This window comes from Podarcis liolepis (genome assembly GCF_965112155.1).
Source record: "Podarcis liolepis genome assembly, chromosome: 6".
Lineage (NCBI taxonomy): Eukaryota > Metazoa > Chordata > Lepidosauria > Squamata > Lacertidae > Podarcis > Podarcis liolepis.
Window position 1 is genome coordinate 73513632 of NC_139559.1, and position 18762 is coordinate 73532393.

At 43.7% G+C, this 18762-nt stretch overlaps 1 protein-coding gene across 3 annotated transcripts in view; it reads left to right on the forward strand.

The window, feature by feature from the left end:
* The first annotated feature begins 6724 nt into the window (after nucleotides 1-6724).
* The window catches only part of LOC310710275 (ferric-chelate reductase 1-like), a 32387-nt gene continuing 20349 nt past the window's right edge, over nucleotides 6725-18762 (forward strand). Inside the window, exons 1-2 of one of the 3 annotated variants that reach the window (XM_083511102.1) lie at nucleotides 6725-6961; nucleotides 16579-16777. In XM_083511102.1, the coding sequence (XP_083367228.1) occupies nucleotides 16579-16777 (199 nt within the window). In that variant the 5' untranslated portion in view covers nucleotides 6725-6961. Of the gene's footprint in view, nucleotides 6962-14989; nucleotides 15063-15992; nucleotides 16152-16578; nucleotides 16778-18762 lie in introns of those variants that run through there. The other 2 variants (XM_083511101.1, XM_083511103.1) reach the window with 2 other exon arrangements.

Here is an 18762-nt window from a genome sequence, read left to right on the forward strand (position 1 = left end):
CGCGAGTTTCAAAATGCACAGCACTTGCTACTGTGCTGTGACAGTTTTTTAAACTCAGAAAAAACAACAACAGTGGCACTTTGTGCCGTAATGAGTGGAGATGCGCTCCAAAATTTCTTTCTCACTGAGCGCTTGCTGCACAGAATTCGCTCCCCTGGCATTTTTCAGAAACTATGTGGACAGAAGGATTCGCACAACAGCGCTATATATTTACTGCAAAGAAGTAGGTGGTTTTCATTCCATGAAAACAGGTTTATTTCTGCTCAGGCAACATTTCAACTTTTCAACATTTCAACCACAAGGACTTTGACACTAAGGATAAAAGTTCAGCTGCAAGCCTATGCAAAAAGGGGGAAAAATGCCAACTGGCGAATTCAGGTACAGTACAGTGTTTATATTAATTTGTACATTATACCAGTCAAGCATGTGCAGATATTAAAATGGATGATACTACGTTGTTGTTTAAAAAAGGACAAAAAGTTATGCTAGGTCCTTTCTCCATCCTTTAGCTTTGTGACACTCATACTATGCAAGGCACCTCTCCTCTGCCTTGCGGGCAACTCCTGGCAACTCCTGCAGCCAAGCTGTTGCCAAACATATTACTCTGCTTCTTTGGACCACATCAGTGAGGCTGAGAGGGGGGTCTTGTCATCTGTGTAACCCGGGACCTCCATTCACACTGCCCAGGCTTGCACCCTGAAGAGGTCACCTCTTCACTCCTAGAGGGGCACTCCATTGTCAATTGAGGCAGACAACAACAACAGCTGCCGTTGACCCATTTTATAAAAAGACTGTATTATGCTTATTTACAACATCTACATCCCACTTTCCCTCCTTTCCCCCTATGTTTTATTGTCACAACAACCATGTGAAATAGGTTAGGCTAAGGCTGCATATACACAGCTATAAAAAACCGCTCTGAAAATGCTCTGGGGGGAAAACGTTGTAGGAGCGTCTCCACCCCCATCGTTCTGCCCGGACGCTGAGGTCCAGCACTGAGGGCCTTCTGGCGGTTCCCTCATTGTGAGAAGCAAAGCTACAGGGAACCAGGCAGAGGGCCTTCTCGGTAGTGGCGCCCGCCCTGTAGAACGCCCTCCCATCAGATGTCAAAGAGATAAACAACTACCAGACATTCAGAAGACATCTTAAGGCAGCCCTGTTTTTAATGTGTGACATCTTAGTGTATTTTTGGTCTTTATGGAAGCTGCCTGGAGTGGCTGGGGAAAACCCAGCCAGATGGGCGGGCTACAAATAAATAATAATAATAATAATAATAATAATAATAATAATAATAATAAAGCTCACCATGGAAAATTTCATAGCGTTCAGCTCTACAGCGCCACCAGGTGTCACAGTGTTATAATGCTTTTATATATATATATTTTACTAATGTAGCTTAGTCCTAAGAGTCAGGGTCACCCAGTGAGCTTCATGGCCAAGTGGGGATTTGGCCACCAGTGTCCTAGATTGATACTCGAGTAACCACTAGACCCCATTGGCTCTAGTTCTAGTTCTAGTCAGAGGCATACCTAGGGTCCCTTGCATGCTTGGCAAAGAGCTGCATTGGTGCCCTGGATCACTTCTCCTGCATTCGATCTTGCTGCAGTAGTGGCTAATGGAGCAATCTGTTTAGCGCTATGCTGAATTCCTAGAATAGAATCATAGAATCATAGAGTTGGAAGAGACCACAAGGGCCATCGAGTCCAACCCCCTGCCAAGCAGGAAACACCATCAGAGCACTCCTGACATATGGTTGTCAAGCCTCTGCTTAAAGACCTCCAAAGAAGGAGACTCCACCACACTCCTTGACAGCAAATTCCACTGTCGAACAGCTCTCCTTAGGTTATTGTAAGTGCAACTAACTGCTCATATGACTGGCCCCCTCACATGAACAGTACAGCAGGAAGATCACAGCTCTTTTCCAGGATCAGAAAAACAACAGCAGCAATTACTTTTGTATGCAGCAGCGATGCCGTGGCTTTGAACAGGATATTTGTAAACCATGCTTTCGCCCCAATAAGGACATAAGAAAAGCCTTCTGGAACAGGCCAAAACTTTATTCTAGTTCCAAATGTGTTTGATTTCCTATCTTATCCTCATCTTGCATCTATTCGCTTATTCCTTTTTATTTCTGTTGACTGGCTTCGTTGAAAAATAAGGACTTGTTTTATATTGCATTTTGGTACATGTTCTATGCAGCTCGTAGGGTCTTGAAGGTTCATAAATAAAATGAGCTTGAGCAGACTTAACAATCTGATATTGTTTGGGATTTGTGGTATATCTATTTTCCAGTACTTACATAATGAGATAGGTCATTGCAGAGCATAATTACAGTTCTGTGTACTGCTAAAATTCTAGGCTTCTGGAAGATATAATTAAAAAGAAGACTGGATAGAAATTACACAGTATCTGATTTGCATTCTCAATATCCATACTCCATTCATTGTAAATGACCTCTGGACAGTTAAGTCCAGTCAAAGGTGGTTATGGGGTGCAGCACTCATCTTCGCTTTTCAGGCAGAGGGAACTGGCGTTTGTCTGCAGGCAGCTTTCCGGGTCATGTGACCAGCATGACTAAACCGCTTCTGGCGCAACAGAACACCATTAGTTAAAATGGACAAGGTTCTTCACAAGCTGTTAAGCGCAACAGTGTGCTTTGCAAATATGCCGAGAGATTTGATTAACTTAAATGTTTTGAGTGTCCCTGTGTTACAGCTCTCAAGACAGTAACAAAATCAAAATGGAATCAATTTTTCTAATGATGTCTTTGTGTCCCACAAAATATTACATTACCTAGTCTGCCTTCTGCACCATCTATAACCCTGAAATGTAAGCTCTGAGTTTACCTACATGCTGGGATGAACATAATCTAGCTCAGAACTTCAGCATTTGCTGAAGTTTTATGGAGATCAATAGGCCTCTGCTGCACAGGGACGTAATTCCTATTGATCACTTTGCCAGGTGCAAAGGTTGGAAGTTACAAGCAGCTGGAGAAATATTACCGGACTGGAGCACACATTATAGATGCCACAAGGATGCTCTCCATACTGGGTTATGCCTGCCATGGCTAGAACAATAAAATGAGTTCCTGAATGGATAGCTTACCAACATTGTGTGTTTCTCCAGGAAACGATGCAAAGATGTGGATTCTCAGAGCAAATTAACAGGTACGCCTTTTCCTTCAAAATTATAGGAAGGGCTCCATATCCCAGCTTCAACATCTCCTTCATTTGGTTCAGGGATTTTATTTTTCATGTAAACAGACTCCATTTCCGCATGTACACCCAAATCCCCACACACCACTTTTAATACTTTTCTGAGATACAGAGGGGAGGAAAAAGGAAAACTGGGACAAAATTGGAAACTGGGATGGCTTCTGTAATTCCGGGACTGTGCCTGGAAAATCAGGACACTTGGAAGGCATGAAGTGGGAATTAAAGAGATTGAGCCGTGTGGTTTGGTTTGAATTAGGCAATCAAAGCCCAGTATCCTTACAAAGGATGCCTCCTGGTGGAGCTGAAAACTGATAAAACTGGTTTTGTTGGCTGTATTTTGAAATGTTTTAATTATCACCAGGAAGCCCTTCCCTGTCTGCCAATGATACTTTTACTGTAAATGTCACTACAACTGCTCCAGCTAGTGCAGAAGAGGACATTAACTCGATTGGCTACCCAAAGCTGGCTCAATAAACTCTGCTGAAACTAGATTTGGATGCAGACCTAGTGGTTGTTGCGATGTGTCCAAGGGAACGGGGGCAATTCGCAGGCCCCCAGCTGGCTCCAGCCCACCGGCCGGCAGCCGGGCGAACTCCGGTCCTTTGGAACAGCATCAAACAGCAACTCAGAGCTTCAGAAGCCTTCAGAAACTTGAGCACGCCTTAACCAGCAAAGTGAATAACACGCAACAGAAGTGGCGGACAGAGGCATATGTAAAGCATATTTACAAGCAGTTTATTCAGCATAGTTCAGGACAAATAAAACATGTCTGCTCTCTTTCATGTCCAAGAGCAGGAAGCAAAAGCAAAAGCTATACACAAATGGAAGTTCCCAGCAAGCTGTGCTGGAATGTAAACAGACATGAGACATACAACAGCTCCACACATCTGTTTAGCTGAAATGGAACATCAGTATACTAACAGAGGTATCCTTGCATCTCACCTCATAGCCATTTACTTCACCACCCTCTCTGTGCTCCAGTAAGATTGAAAGTCGTACTTGGCACACCACACATGCTGGTGCGCACACAGTGTTGAAGGAAACCCAAAGGGACAGGAAAAAAGGGGTGGAAATTCTTCCAGCATCCCTGAAACAGGACTTTCAGGAGACATTGAAAGAAATCAGAAGGTACTGGTGAAACTGGCATGGCTTCCCCCTCATTTTCGCCAGAGAGAAGAGATGGGGAATTGTGATCAGCCTAAGTGACAAGAAGAAGGCAGCTTTTTATTGTGATTTTTTTGCTCCTGATGATATCAAGATATTTATAAGCAATTTCGCTTTCAGTACTGCTTGCATCTGCAATGGTTTGGGTGCAGACATACTGCTCCATTTCTTATTGGTACATAGTTATCATGCTCACCATCATTACAGTATTATTATTGCTGTTGTTGTTGTTATCATCATCATCATCATCATTAATTAAATCTGTTTAATGCTCTTCATCTGAAAATCACAGAGCAGTTTACAATATAAAAACACAAAAATAATAACTAACAAAACCAATAATGCCTCCCCTTTAAAAGGCCATATATTGTTTAATTAGCCAAAGTCCTGGGAGAATAAGAAAGACTTTGTCTGACGCCTAAAGATATGCAATGAAGGCGCCAGGAGAGCCTCTCTCGGGAGAGCATACCACAAACGGGGCCACTGCAGAAAAGGCCTGTTCTTGTGTTGCTACCCTTTGGACCTCTCATGGTGAAGGGACACAAAAAAGAGCCTCAGGTGGTCTGGGTTGGTGATTTGCTTTAAGCCACTCTCTGGCCTTTCTGTTCAGGGGGAGGTTGAAGCAATAACTGCCACCAGCCATAATAAGATGAGCAGATAAGCAGCACATTGAGAATTACCAAGATTTTCCAAGCACTCTCTTCTCCCAAGCAGTCTGTTCTCCTGTCATCTCAGCTGACAGCTACTCATTATGAGGTAAAACTCATAACATTAATGCGGGTGAGAGGATTTGAAGAGCAGGAGGGGGCTTAGTTTTTCCCTTGCCCACCATGTCCCCTCCATATCCCATTCTCTGACCACTTCCCTTCAGCTCGGTTCATCCAATGAGAGTAACAACAGTCTTAAAGGGATACTAGCAGGCAAGAGAAGGATAAACCACCATCCTTTGATTTTTTTCTTGCAAATGCCCACCTTCCTCCACCCAGTGCTAACATTAACTCCGCTAAAAACATGCAGTCTGCCAAGGCATACTTTCAGAGAGACACTTTCTCACTCTCCTGTTTGAGACCCATAGAAATGCAGTTTTGCAACAGAGAAACGCAGCTGATTCGCAGGAAGTCTTATAACCTCCATTGCCACCAAATCAGAACGAATGCTCAATAAATAGGGCTCATTAACCTCTGGACAAACTTTGTGCAAGCAAATAGCTAAAGGAACAGGTCAGCAAATGGAGGAAAGAGGCAATATCAGGACTTTGTTCCCTGATCCTGAGCAGAGGTAAATAGGACTTGGAAATAGAAGTATTTGCAGCTGTTCCAATGACTCCAAATGAGTGTTTGAGGGGTTAAAGGGAAGAATGCTAGTGAAATGGGTTGTCTCTGCTGCCCTTGCTCTGTAAATACTTAAGAAGCATGTAGTGCCACACACATTTTTTTTTGTTGCTGTTAAAAAAAGATTCTGAACTTTATGAATGGATTGAACATTGACCAATTTATGAAATTGTTCTCGTTTTCTCTCTCTTGGAGGGTTTTAAGGTATTGTGAGGTGGAGGGGAGGGAGTTGAGGTGGCAGCAAGGCAAGGAGATGATCCTAAGCCAAATGTGCTTAAGGATGTCTAGTTGATTTCAAATGTCTTTTAGCAGTAAGTGAGTGCAGGATCAGGGCCTCTTCATTATTTGGTTAAAAGGCAGCTGTAAAACTGGGTGCTTATTCTCAGCAGGACTCATACTTTCCAACATTTCTCTGATGAAAATAGGAATGCCCTATTGAATAATAATAATAATAATAATAATAATAATAATAATAATAATAATAATATAATATCCCACCCATCTGTTTGGGTTGCCCCAGCCACTCTTGAGTGGCTTCCAACATATATACAGACATAATAAAACATAAAACATTACAAAACTTCCCTATACAGGGCTGCCTTCAGATGTCTTCTAAAGGCTGCATAGTTACTTATCTCCTTGGCTGCGGGGTCACATAACTCCATACCCTCCAACATTTCCACGATGAAAATGGGGGTGTCCTAAGGAAAAGTGAGACATTTTGGGATCAAGTCAGAAACTGGAAGGGTTTCTGTAAAACCCTGGAAAATAGGGACACTTGGAGGGGCTGCAGGAGGGACTAAAGTTCAGTTACTTGGAAGTGGATCCCACAAGCTTCGATGTGTCCCTTGGGGTTCACTCCCAGATGTATCTATGAAAGGAGCCCAGCAGCTTGAGTCTATGTATTCTTCCTTGATCTGAAAAAGTCTCATTGAGTCCAGCGGCGCTTTCACCCACCCACCCAATTCTTCCCCAGAGCTGCTTCAAGGACGAGTTTGCTTTCGCCTTAACTTTGCTTGGCTCCACCCACGCCTGAGAGATGCGATACAGCTTGTCTGAAAGCAGGAAGAGCCTCCTGCAAGATAAGAGCGCGTTTCTTCACTGCAGCCTCCATGCTCACAGCAGTGAGTCGGAACGACTTGCTTGCCGGAGAAATGCCCACCCTTTAAAAAAAAGAAAAAAATCCTGTTTGGGTAAAAGGGGGAAGCCTAGCAGCTCCGTTTATGCCGCACGAGCAGCGTGTTCCTTAAGGTAAGAAACAGGTGTCTTATGAATTCCTTTCTTAAGAGGGTGTGTGCGTGTGCATCTTGGGGGTCTATGCTGTGTTTAAGACACTGTGTTCAGTGTGAAGCCTATAAGAGAGGACTTTGTGGCTGGCTGTGTGCTGGATGGCTTTGCCAAACCTGTGCCTTCTCTCACCATTGTCTTCTTCTTTTTCTAAAAAAATCCCAATATATATTGCAGAGATTGGTTATGTTAATTAAGGAAAAGTTGAAGGAGCTCTTAAATATAAAAGTTCTTACTTGATCGGGTTCTGTATCTATAAACTTTGTTGCCTTTGTTTCAGTGCCGTTTGTGCTAATGTAACCAAATATTCAAAGTTGTGGGTGGGTATATTTGATGTTATGAGTTTGTGGGAGGGGCAGACTCTCCCAGTGTCCCTATTTTCCAGGGACAATCCTAGATTTACAGAAGCCATCCTAGTTTCTGATTTGATCCCAGAATGTCCCTCTTTTCTGTAGGGCGTCCCTATTTTCAGCAGATGTTGGAGGGTATGGAGTTATGCGGCCCCTGAGCCAAGGAGATAAGTAACCGTACAACCTTTAGAAGACATCTGAAGGCAGCCCTATACAAGGAAGTTTAAAAAAAATGTTGAGTTATGTTTTTATATATGTTGGAAGCCACCTGGAATGACTGGGGTAACCCAGTCAGATGGGCGGCGTATAAATAATATTATCGTTATCATTATTGAATAGGATGTCCCCATTTTCATGGAAGTAATGTTAGAGAGTTTGTCTCCATAATCTCTAGGGTCAGTAAAGAGCTAGAATTTGAGCCAACTCGCAAATTCACGAAGTACACAAAGTTTAGTTAATTAAAACTAAGCCAAGCACTGTTTTGTTCAGTTTAGGATCACAAGTCCAGACATCTGCGTACAACTAGCAAGGAATAAGCCAAGTCTTTAATGTGACAAAAGGTGTTGATGGCCCGTGTTGAGGGAGAATCTTTGGGCCTGGGCAGACAGAGGTTGCCAACGTGATGGGGTGTGCATGCTAGGTGACAGGAAAAGTGTGGGCTTGGGTCTTAGCAAGGTGTGCTGGGAACAAGAAGGGAGAACAAAGACAGTTTCTGACTGTAGAGGCTGCAACCCAAAGACTGGGGAGCATAGCTGGCTGCACTGGACTTAAGCTTGCCGAAGGAACAAGGAGAGACACTCTGGAGATGCAATGCTGTGAACTCTATTCATCTCCATGTAGATCCAGGTGTAAAATGAACCATATATCTTAAAAAGCTACAGCCTCTGAATTCTCAACGGAGTGTTTGGAACTTCCCTGAATCTTGCTGCTGCTCAGCAGAGATTGGAGTGGTGTGTACCAATATAGGGCTTGCTGATTGGAAGGTCGGCAGTTCGAATCCCTGCGACGGGGTGAGCTCCTGTTGTTCAGTCCCAGCTCCTGCCTATTATTATTATTATTATTATTATTATTATTATTATTATTATATCACCTAGCAGTTCGAAAGCATGTCAAGTACAAGTAGATAAATAGGTACCACTCCAGCAGGAAGGTAAACGGTGTTTCCGTGTGCTGCTCTGGTTCGCCAGAAGTGGCTTAGTCATGACCTGGAAGCTGTCTGCAGACAGACGCCGGCTCCCTTGGCCTCTAGAGCGAGATGAGCGTGCAACCCCAGAGTCGTCCATGACTGGACTTAATGGTCAGGGGTACCTTTACCTCTAGGAGAGGGCACTTGACAGTGGGAAGAAAACATGTGCTCACTAGATCCATGGTTTTCAAACTTCCTACCTTCAGGGAGTCCTTTCTGTACTGACAGGTAAATCAAGGAACTCCCAGAGCTCCAAGGAGGATTCTAGTTCCTGTGTGTTGTTGGGTTTGCACTTGGGTTAGGAAAGACATTGGTTGGCCTGTCAGGCTGCTTCATTTGTGTAAAATGAGGGTGAACCTTGGAGGGCACCCCAACATTTCCCTGCAGTTGTTTGTCGCAAGGCAAGATCAGGAGTCGGGAACAAACCTTGCGGGGACGTTTGTTTTCCTTTTACAGATCATCTTATGATTATCTGAGGGTTTCCTGGAATATAGTGTGACAACAACAGGGTTAGGGAAATATGAACTTGTATCCTCTTTCAATAGAAAGCAACATGTTAACAAGATATCATGGCTTCTGGGAAGTTATGTATCAATATGGCCAGTGGCGTAGCGTGGGTTGTCAAGACCCGGGGCAAGGCAAGTAATTTGCGCCCCCTAACCCGGGGCAAGGCAAGTAATTTGCGCCCCCTAACTCCTAACCTGCCGCCGCTGCCAGCTTCTTCTTGCTGCTGCCTGGTCTGGTCTGGTGTGGTTCTCTCCCGCGCTCAGCGCTGCGCTGGGTGGCCGCTGCACTGTCCCTCCCCCAGATAGTCCCTCGCTCTCTCTCCACACCGCACGTCTGGCACCCCCCCTCCACAGTGGGCGGCGACCCAGCGGCTCGGATCGGATTCGCACAGCCAGCACTGCAGTGAGAGAGAGTGAGTGAGCCAGGTAGGGGCAGAGAGCTGACAGTGTGAGCGCCCCCCCAAGTTGCGCCCGGTGAGGCTGGCCCCCCCTGCACCCCCCACGCTACGCCACTGAATATGGCTAAAATCCCATTTATTGTGAAACAAGAAAGAATAATGGTGTACGGATCGAGGCAACATACATTAAATTGTTTGCTATTTGGTTCATTAGTAAGATAGTATATGATACATAGTAATTTGCTGGATACTTTTGCGATTTTCTTGTGACTTATTGTAACAAAACCAGTGGTTACAATTATTAACATTCTTACATACCGTATATATATTTTTAAACACATGTAAAGTATTTGCATGAAACACACCATAGTTTGTAAGTTGAGGGGTGCACTTGAGCAGTGAGAAACATTAAATTATCTTGGCCAGATACGTAGAAGTCAAACAGTGTGGTGGCAATTTCAAACCTTTCTAAAAACAGCCACCAAAATGTAGGAAGTTTCTTAAGCAGAAGTTCCCGGAGAAGGTCATAGGAAAGATGAATCATGATGGAAGTGGTTACTGAAACAATTGGCTTCTCAAACTGGCAAATCAAAGCTGTCTATATTTCACAACATGGTGAGATTCTCCCAAATTCTTCTGTAGTTGGATGGGTGGGGACAGGACTTTTTCCCAGCCGGAACTTGCCAGAACTCCGTTCCGGCACCTCTCAGGTGGGCACCATTGTCATTATAAGAGAACGAGGGAGCTATTCATGGTGAGTTCTGGCACCGAGTGAGGAGAAAATATGTGCACCATGTGTACAACTTGTCAGAATGTCTGACTGTGAAGACCTTAAGGGACTGTTCATAGATACAGGCAGTTAAACCCCATTGATGGCAAGGGACCAAAGATCAAACAGATGACCTGGTGAAAGTCTGGAATGAAAACACAAATGTAAGAAATCACATCTCTGTGCTTCACCAAACATCTTTCCTAAACCTTTGTAGAATGTGCTACTCCTTTCACAGTGTGACTGCATATTTACTCAGAAGGAAGTACCAGTACTTACTCTGAGGCAAGCCTGCTTAGTACTGCAGCTGTATAGCTGGAAAATCTCATTGTGAGAACTTTCTGGGTTGCAAATGCTTTCTAAATCTTTCCTGTCCTAGGTGTCACATGTGGACAGACTAGGTAATTGCTAAAACTTAGCTTTCCCCCTGCTATTTATTTACTGAGCTGATCTTATTAATGGCTTTTAATCTAGCTTGTTGGACAATATTCCATTGGAAACTCTGGGTTTTCGATGCATTTTTCAAACCACAGATGCCTTTTATAAACTGGATTTGTTGCACTCGGGCTCTGGAACACAAAAGCTGTGCAAACCTGCAGTTCTGGTATGCAATTATATCTGTCCTGCAAAATACTGACAATCTGGAGGCGCCCATACACAGCACTCAGATCCTTTGAGGAAGGTAGGCATATGAATGCAGTGGATGGATAAATGAAACACTAGACCTCTACTAACAGCCTTGCATTTCATAATTACTGTGGTTTAATGGCCACGAATGTTTGGGTCTCAGTAAGTCATAACTTGGAAGGCTGAACCTGAACACAAACTGATGCACTTCTTGTGGGGTGTGTGTGTGGGTGTGTGTGTGTGTGTGTACCTCTGTACAATAATTTTCTGGTCCACTTTCAGTTAGATCCAAGTTTCTAAAAGGCTCAACTAATACTGTCTCCTGTTAGTTTCTACACAGGTTTATCAGGTGTCAAACTCTGCCGTGGCTTAGCCTTGAGTATGGAGTTTAGTTTGCAAAGTCCAAACTGGTCATCTTGGTGTTGCAATAACTGAATAATCTGGATTTGTTGGTAGCAAACAAATGACAGCATTATTTAACATTCTTAATGTGTTACCATTCATTCGTTCATTCATTCATAGCACACTGTTGCTTAGCGTTCCTTACAATTATGCCATTCTTTTTTCTTTTTTCTTGTAGTAGAACGAACAGGTTTATTCTAAAGGCAGTTCTCCTTTAATTAAGAATTTAATGCTGGCACATTCAGGGCATTCAAGCAAAAATCTAGCATAGATGGGAGAACCAAGATAGGTATGGGATTTCCTCTTGCAAATGCCATCAATGAACTCAAGTGACTATACTTTTTTTTGTGTCAAAGCAGGTCCCTAGGATTCTGCCTAGATTTAAGTTACTACTTAGATGATGGGAAAGGACCCTGTCTATGAAAACCATGCCAAGGTCCTTGCTGCAGTTCTGTAGAGATATGTGAATATGTGCAGTTATTAGACTATCACACGGTAATTTTTAAAGGGATAGTTAAATTTCTGTTCTTGTTCATTCCTTCTAAGGATGTGGTCAGTTTACTTAGAGTGCCCTAGCTGTCCACATTGACATGACTCTCTGGTTGTGTACACATACCAGAAGGTGTTGACATGATGGAGATATCTTTACCCTGTGCAAAGGAGTTCACACCCCAGCTATAGGTGAATTAGGAAAAGCGTAAGCCAGGGTTTCCCAACCTTAGGTCTCCGGCTGTTTTGGGACTACAACTCCCCTCATCCCTAGCTAGCAGGACCAGTGATCAGGGATGATGGGAATTGTAGTCCTAAAGCAGCTGGCGACCCATGTTTGGGAAATCCTGGCCTAATGACTCCAAAGCTGGTTTGAGAAACAATGCATGAAACTGTAGCACCTTATAACAAAGTACAGGATGCATATTCATGTTAGATCGTGTCATGTGAACATGGATTAAAAACTCAGCACGGGAAACACAGTGAGTGTGCTGTTGATGGGAATGTGGACACAGCCTTGGCTATCATGTCTTGTCTTTCTACCTCCAAGTTGATATTCTTATCTAAGCCAGTGTGGGCTTGCATTCAACTAACTTTTACTCAGGGTCAACCCGTTGAAATTAATGTCCATGACTAAGTTGGGTCCATTCATTTCAATGGATCTACCTTGAGGAAAGGTTAGTTGAATGCGACCCATAGCTTCTCTTAATTGCTTCTTCAGGACCAGTTGTAAGTGGTTTGCTTCCTTGCTGACACTCTTCCCCGCATGGGGAATTCCTAAGCCTTGTCTCCCAAGTGACTTTGTTTTTCCACCCTGATGATTTATGTGACACATAGTTTTTCACATTAATGGCTGTCTTTTGCCATGAAAATGTGAGTCCATTCATCTTTTCACAAACCTTTTGGAAAGATTAAATGTGAAACTAAGCTTGACTGTTTGTATCTGTATTTTGAACAAGAGTGTCTCTGTGTAAAGGAGAAAAAAAATTACCTCATGGCTATCAACCAGTGATGCAGCTTGGTAACTTTAGTCCATGGACTTAATGGTTTGTGTGTATTTTAGATGGCCATATCTGTTTGTGTGTATTGTAGACAGCACATTAACATTCCCCCTTTACCCTCTGCCACCATTCCATGCTTTTGCAACTGGTTCTACATCCCTGAGATACCAGAGGAAAACAAAAGTTTGCTAGTCATGATAAAAAAGAAAAGAAAAAAGGAATATCCCTGAGTGTGTGCAGTTTTGTTTTTTTTGAAGATTGGAAAATGTTTATTGAATATATGGGAAATAACTGTGTACAGCTAAAAACAAAGGCAACATTAAGATAAATTCAACAGTGTAAATAAGTTGTGATGGATATAATAATGGAATACTGATTGGTATAGTTTTCTATAAATTATGCAGGGATTTAGGATACGTAAAATGAACCATGGAAAGAGAAGAAGGGAAGTCATTGATATCTTAAGGATGTAAAAATAAGTACTTTAAATCGTAAAAACAGAAAATTTAATCATGTGCTTTAAATGGATGGTACGTACATAGGATTTGAATCACACACCCGTCATACATAGTTTCCTGATGAAGCTAAATAACTTTGAAACTATTTTCCATTTTGGAATTGACTTTGTGCTCCTTTCCAAATCGCAAGTTGATTTCGCCACCCAAATTGCCTGATATTGTGACCTGAGGATCAGATGGTCTCCCTTCTTCTTCTTCTTCTTCTTCTTCTTCTTCTTCTTCTTCTTCTTCTTCTTCTTCTCCTCCTCCTCCTCCTCCTCCTCCTCCTCCTCCTCCTCCCAGACATTTCTTATAAATCTGATAACAGTTTTGCATTTTAAACTTGTGTGAATCATATCACTACTTTGGGAGGTGGGGGGCAGAGAATGAGTTTGCTTCTGCTGTTCTGATCTGAAATATATTTATTTGGGAATACGTACTGCATCTTAAAGAGCAGAGACGTCACCTTGCCAACAAAGGTCCGTATAGTTAAAGCTATGGTTTTTCTAGTAGTGATGTATGGAAGTGAGAGCTGGACCATAAAGAAGGCTGATCGCTGAAGAATTGATGCTTTTGAATTATGGTGCTGGAGGAGACTCTTGAGAGTCCCATGGACTGCAAGAAGATCAAACCTCTCCATTCTTAAGGAAATCAGCCCTGAGTGCTCACTGGAAGGACAGATCCTGAAGCTTGAGGCTCCAGCATGAGTTTGACCAAACTGCAGGAGGCAGTGGAAGACAGGAGTGCCTGGCGTGCTCTGGTCCATGGGGTCACGAAGAGTCGGACACGACTAAACAACAACAACAACCATTCTTTTGTAGAAGAGATTTTTTTAAAGCATAAGAATAATAAAACAAGAATTCCTAATGCATCTGCCCCATACATTTAAAGCAGTATCATGCTGCTTTAAACAGTCATGGCTTCCCTCAAAGGATCCTGGGACTGTTAAGGGTACTGCTACCCACGAAGTTACAGAGTTCCTGTGAAGAGGGATTGATTGTTAAATGCCTCTGTGAATTACAGTTCTGTGAATAGGGGGAGTCTCCTAACAACTCTCAGCACCCTTAACAAACTACAGCTCTCAGGATTCTTTGGGGGGAAGCCAAGGCTGTTTAAATAATGCTTCAAATGTACAGTGCAGCTGAGGCCTAACTGGCTGCTTCCTGACTATAAAGTTGTATTTAAAAATACGAGGGAAGAGGGACTATCATGGTGGGTCATGTGACCATTCTGGCCCAGGTGCATATACCTAGGCTTTTCACTGATCTCCCACCATCAGCTGCTGTCTGGGGTCATTAGCACCCCCCCCCCCGGGGCTCAAGGCTCATGTCCTTGGCTTTGAGGTCCAGCCTTAGCTGCACAATGGCCAATGATAACCAAGGTCAAGTGCAGCTTATGAAGCCTGCACATCAAATTCAGCCCATTTATGTTTCATTAATTTGTGACAATTTCAGCTAAATGGCCGAATGGTAGTCACACAGACCATGTCACCTTTTCCCTGCTAGCGTAAGAGATGAATTGCTCAACATGGAGTGCGAAACAATTGCTAATATTAAAAGACTGGATGCTTCCAAAGCTTCAATTCCTGGTGTATCACTGATGCTGCAAGACACTGTGAGATTGGCTTTCATTTTGGGTCTCTGAAGGCAAGTTGGATACGGTTTGCTTGTCAGACAGTTGTTTGCTGTTATCATGAATGCCTTATGTCTTGGGAGGAGCAATTGCTAGGTCAGGAGTCTAATCTTCAAAGCTAAGAAGCATTGACTCCTCTCCATATTACGTTTATGTCTCGACTCCATTGGACTAAGTATCCTGATCTATGATGTCTTTGTTTCCTCAGGTATGAGTTGGTACTTCTATCTAAATTGTTCTGAAATTGTTCTCCACAGTCCTTGAGCTTAGGGTTGCAGACCAGCCAATTGAATCTTGAATGAAGGCAAAGAGACTGCCATATTTACTGTTCTAAGTGGAATAACCTTTTTGCTTAACTCTAGAATTCAGAGTATGCAAAGTACTGCACTAATTACTGGTGCAGTAATAGAATTGCGAGTGCACAACAGCAGTTTGGAAGCCCCTCTGTTTCTCAGCCCACAGCCCAGGGCATCTTAGCTCCTTGTTCTTAGCTTCCTCAGATATTTTCCTCACCCGGCTCTCCTGTTCTAAACCTGTTTACCTGTTTAGTATCCTTTCTTGCCAAAATATTATAACAATTGTTATATATATATTTATTTATACCCTGCCTTTCCCCCCGACAGGGACTCAGGGCAGCTCACAGATAAAATAAGAACAGTTTAAAAAACCCATTTCCCATTCCTCCGTTATGTGTAAGCCTTTTTCTGTCCAAAAGTTCATGTCCCTCACTGTGTATAGAAGCTGCTCTGTAGGGATTTCATCGCTGATACTCTTGCTCAGCAGTTGAAATGTGTGTGAACATTCCATGCCATTGCATTACCTCTGAAAGGGCTTGGAGATAAGGCTTTATAGGTGACACTTTTAGTCTGTTCAGTCTATGTGCTGCATTACATAATTATCAGTATTGGGAGTGGAGAAAAAAATCGTGCTTAATGGTCGCATCCGAATTGTCTCTATTTTGTGGATGGAATTCCATCACATACCAGCATTTTCAAGTTGTACATATTCAGGATTTGGTGCTCTTGTACAACAAACCTGCTTCCAACTCCCCCCCCCCCATAGTAAACAATAGTTGGTTTAAAAATTATCCATGCTCTGAAATATAAATTTCAGTAACTGTGGCATTACTCACTGGAATAGATTCACATGAAATTTGGGTTCCGATGCACTGGTTTAGTTTCTGGATATTTGGATGAATAATGGATTGTCTTTCAAAATTAAATTAAAATGGAAATGAGAACAGATCTTCCTTTGGAGTATAGCTAATAGGCAGAGGAGATAATGCAAGTCAAAACATGTAGAATTGATTGGTTATTGTGCAGCGCCTGTACCTTTTCAAAATTATTACAGGCAACTAAAGAAAACAGCCACTTTAGGTCTCTAAATCTTGAAAGTGTGGGAGGATGGTGGGCAAAGGAATTGAAGAGTCAGTGTAGTGTAGTGTCTAGAGTAACTCTGGAGACCTGGGTTCAAATCCCATCTCTCCCATGAAGCTCGCCATCCTCAGCCCAACCTACCTCGCAGAGCTGTTGTGAAGATACACAAAGATGCAGAAATAGTCTCTAGAAAAAGATCTGGTAATGTAGCTGCGCGAAGCTCCTTCCTTTAAAGAGGGGAGGGATGCAAAGCAATGGCCTGTTTCTCCCAGTCATGGCTTTTAAAAAATAAATCTGCTGCTTTTGGAAATGTTTCTGGGGGACTAAAACTTTGTTCCTTTTCTGTAGATGGAGTCTCCTGGAGTAGCTTTGATGCTCTGGGTCCTCGCCTGCCTTTCTGGCCCATCAACCGGCTTCCCAAATGGCAAAGTAACAGAGGCGTGCAAGACTATGATGCCCCTACATGGACACTCTTTGCCTCAGCGCTTCCCGAAGCACACCGTTGAAGTAAATGTGATGGAGTTCAAGCCAGGGGACCGCGTGAAAGGTACTGTGATCTTCTTGTCTCGCTGCCGTCTGCAGCAAGAAGGACATAACGCTCACTGCTTCTGTGATTGCTGCCACCACCTTCTTCAGATACTTGGTGCGGTGCTCCAGGTTTGGTGGGGCCCTTCAGTGAAGGGCCCCCAGTCCCATCCCCTTGCCAGTGTCATTCTTGCCCATTTGATTTCCTTCTTCGTCAGGGCCAGTGCCGGATTTACGTACAGTGGTACCTTGGGTTACAGACACTTCAGGTTACAGACTCCGCTAACCCAGAAATAGTACCTCAGGTTAAGAACTTTGCTTCAGGATGAGAACAGAAATCGCGTGGAGGGGGCGCTGTGGCAGAGGGAGGCCCCATTAGCTAAAGTGGTACCTCAGCTTAAGAACAGTTTCAGGTTAAGAACGGACCTCTAGAACGAATTAAGTTCTTAACCCGAGGTACCACTGTATAAGCTAAACAAGCTACAGTGGATGCTTGGGTTGCGAACTTGATCCGTGTGGGATGCACGTTCGTAACCCGCAGTGTTCGCAACCCACGTCTGCACATCTGCGCATGCTTGGGTTGCAATTTGGTGCTTCTGCGCATGCGCAAAGCGCGATTTAGCGCTTCTGCGCATGCACAATCGCCGAAACCTGGAAGTAACCCGTTCTGGTCTTCCGGGTTTCAGCGGTCAGTAACCTGAAAAAACGCAGCCTGAAGCGTCTGTAACCTGAGGTATGACTATATAGCTTGGCCCCCCCCCCAAAAAAATGTAAAGAAAAAAAACTGGATGTACATTTCCAAAATATAAGATAAAAAAACAAAATAAATCCTACATACAGCAACAGTGTTTTGTGTTGTGTAGGCTCCTATGATGTAAGTAATGGGCCCCGCCTGCTAGTCTGCTCCCTAAAATATCACTGGTTAGATATCTGTTAGGTCCATAAATTACCATATAGCATATATTCAACACAAAACAGCAACAAATTGTTGCTGACAAAGGACAGCTGGACATATAAAGGGCCCCATTACCTTCAGTAGCTTAGGACCTCATCAAACCTAAATCCGGCCCTGGTCAGGGCCTAATCCACACCACTGTTAGGCAGAGAGAGCAAGGTGTATAGAGGCTGCAGCAGGACGTGGGTGGTGCTGTGGTCTAAACCACTGACCAATCGGAAGGTCGGCGGTTCGAATCCCCACAACGGAGTGAGCTCCCATTGCTCTGTCCCAGCTCCTGCCAATCTAGCAGTTTGAAAGCACACCAGTGCAAGCAGATAAATAGGTAATGCTGTCACGGGAAGCTAAATGGTGTTTCCATGTGCTCTGGCTTCCATCGTGCCAGAGGCGGTTTAGCCATGCTGGCCACATGACCCGGAAAGCTGTCTGTGGACAAACACCGGCTCAATCGGCCTGAAAGCGAGATGAGCGCTTCAGCCCCATAGTCGCCTTTGAGTGGACTTAACCATCCAGGGGCCCCTTACCTTTTTACTTTTTTTAGAGGCTACAGCTGCTCCTTCCTCTTGCACTTGGCCTTGTTTATAGTGGGCAGAGGAGACAGAGTAGACATGAGGAGACAGAGCCACTCAGGAGGAACAGAGGCAAGGACAGAGGACTGGTGGTGATGTGGGCCTCAGGAGGCATCCAGTGGCCTGTCTGTTGTTTTTCATAATTATTATATTTCTTACCAGAAGGTGTCAGTAGTGGCCCCAAGAAAACCACTTGCAGCAGCAGAACTACCAACACGGCTCCCTCAGCTGATGCCTGTGCTGGTTCTATAGAAAAGGAGGCACACTTTCGTGTATTTGGAGGCCAAGTCATTTAGGGCTTTAAATGCTAATTTGCACAGCTTGATTTGGGCTCGGAAGGTACTAGGTAAGCTGTGCCCCGCCAACAAACCTGGCTTCTGCATCAGTTGCACCTTCAAGGGAAGCCCCATGCAGAGTGCATTGCAGTAGTCTAGTCTGGAGGTTACAAGAACATGAGGTACTGAAACGTTTACAAGGAATCTT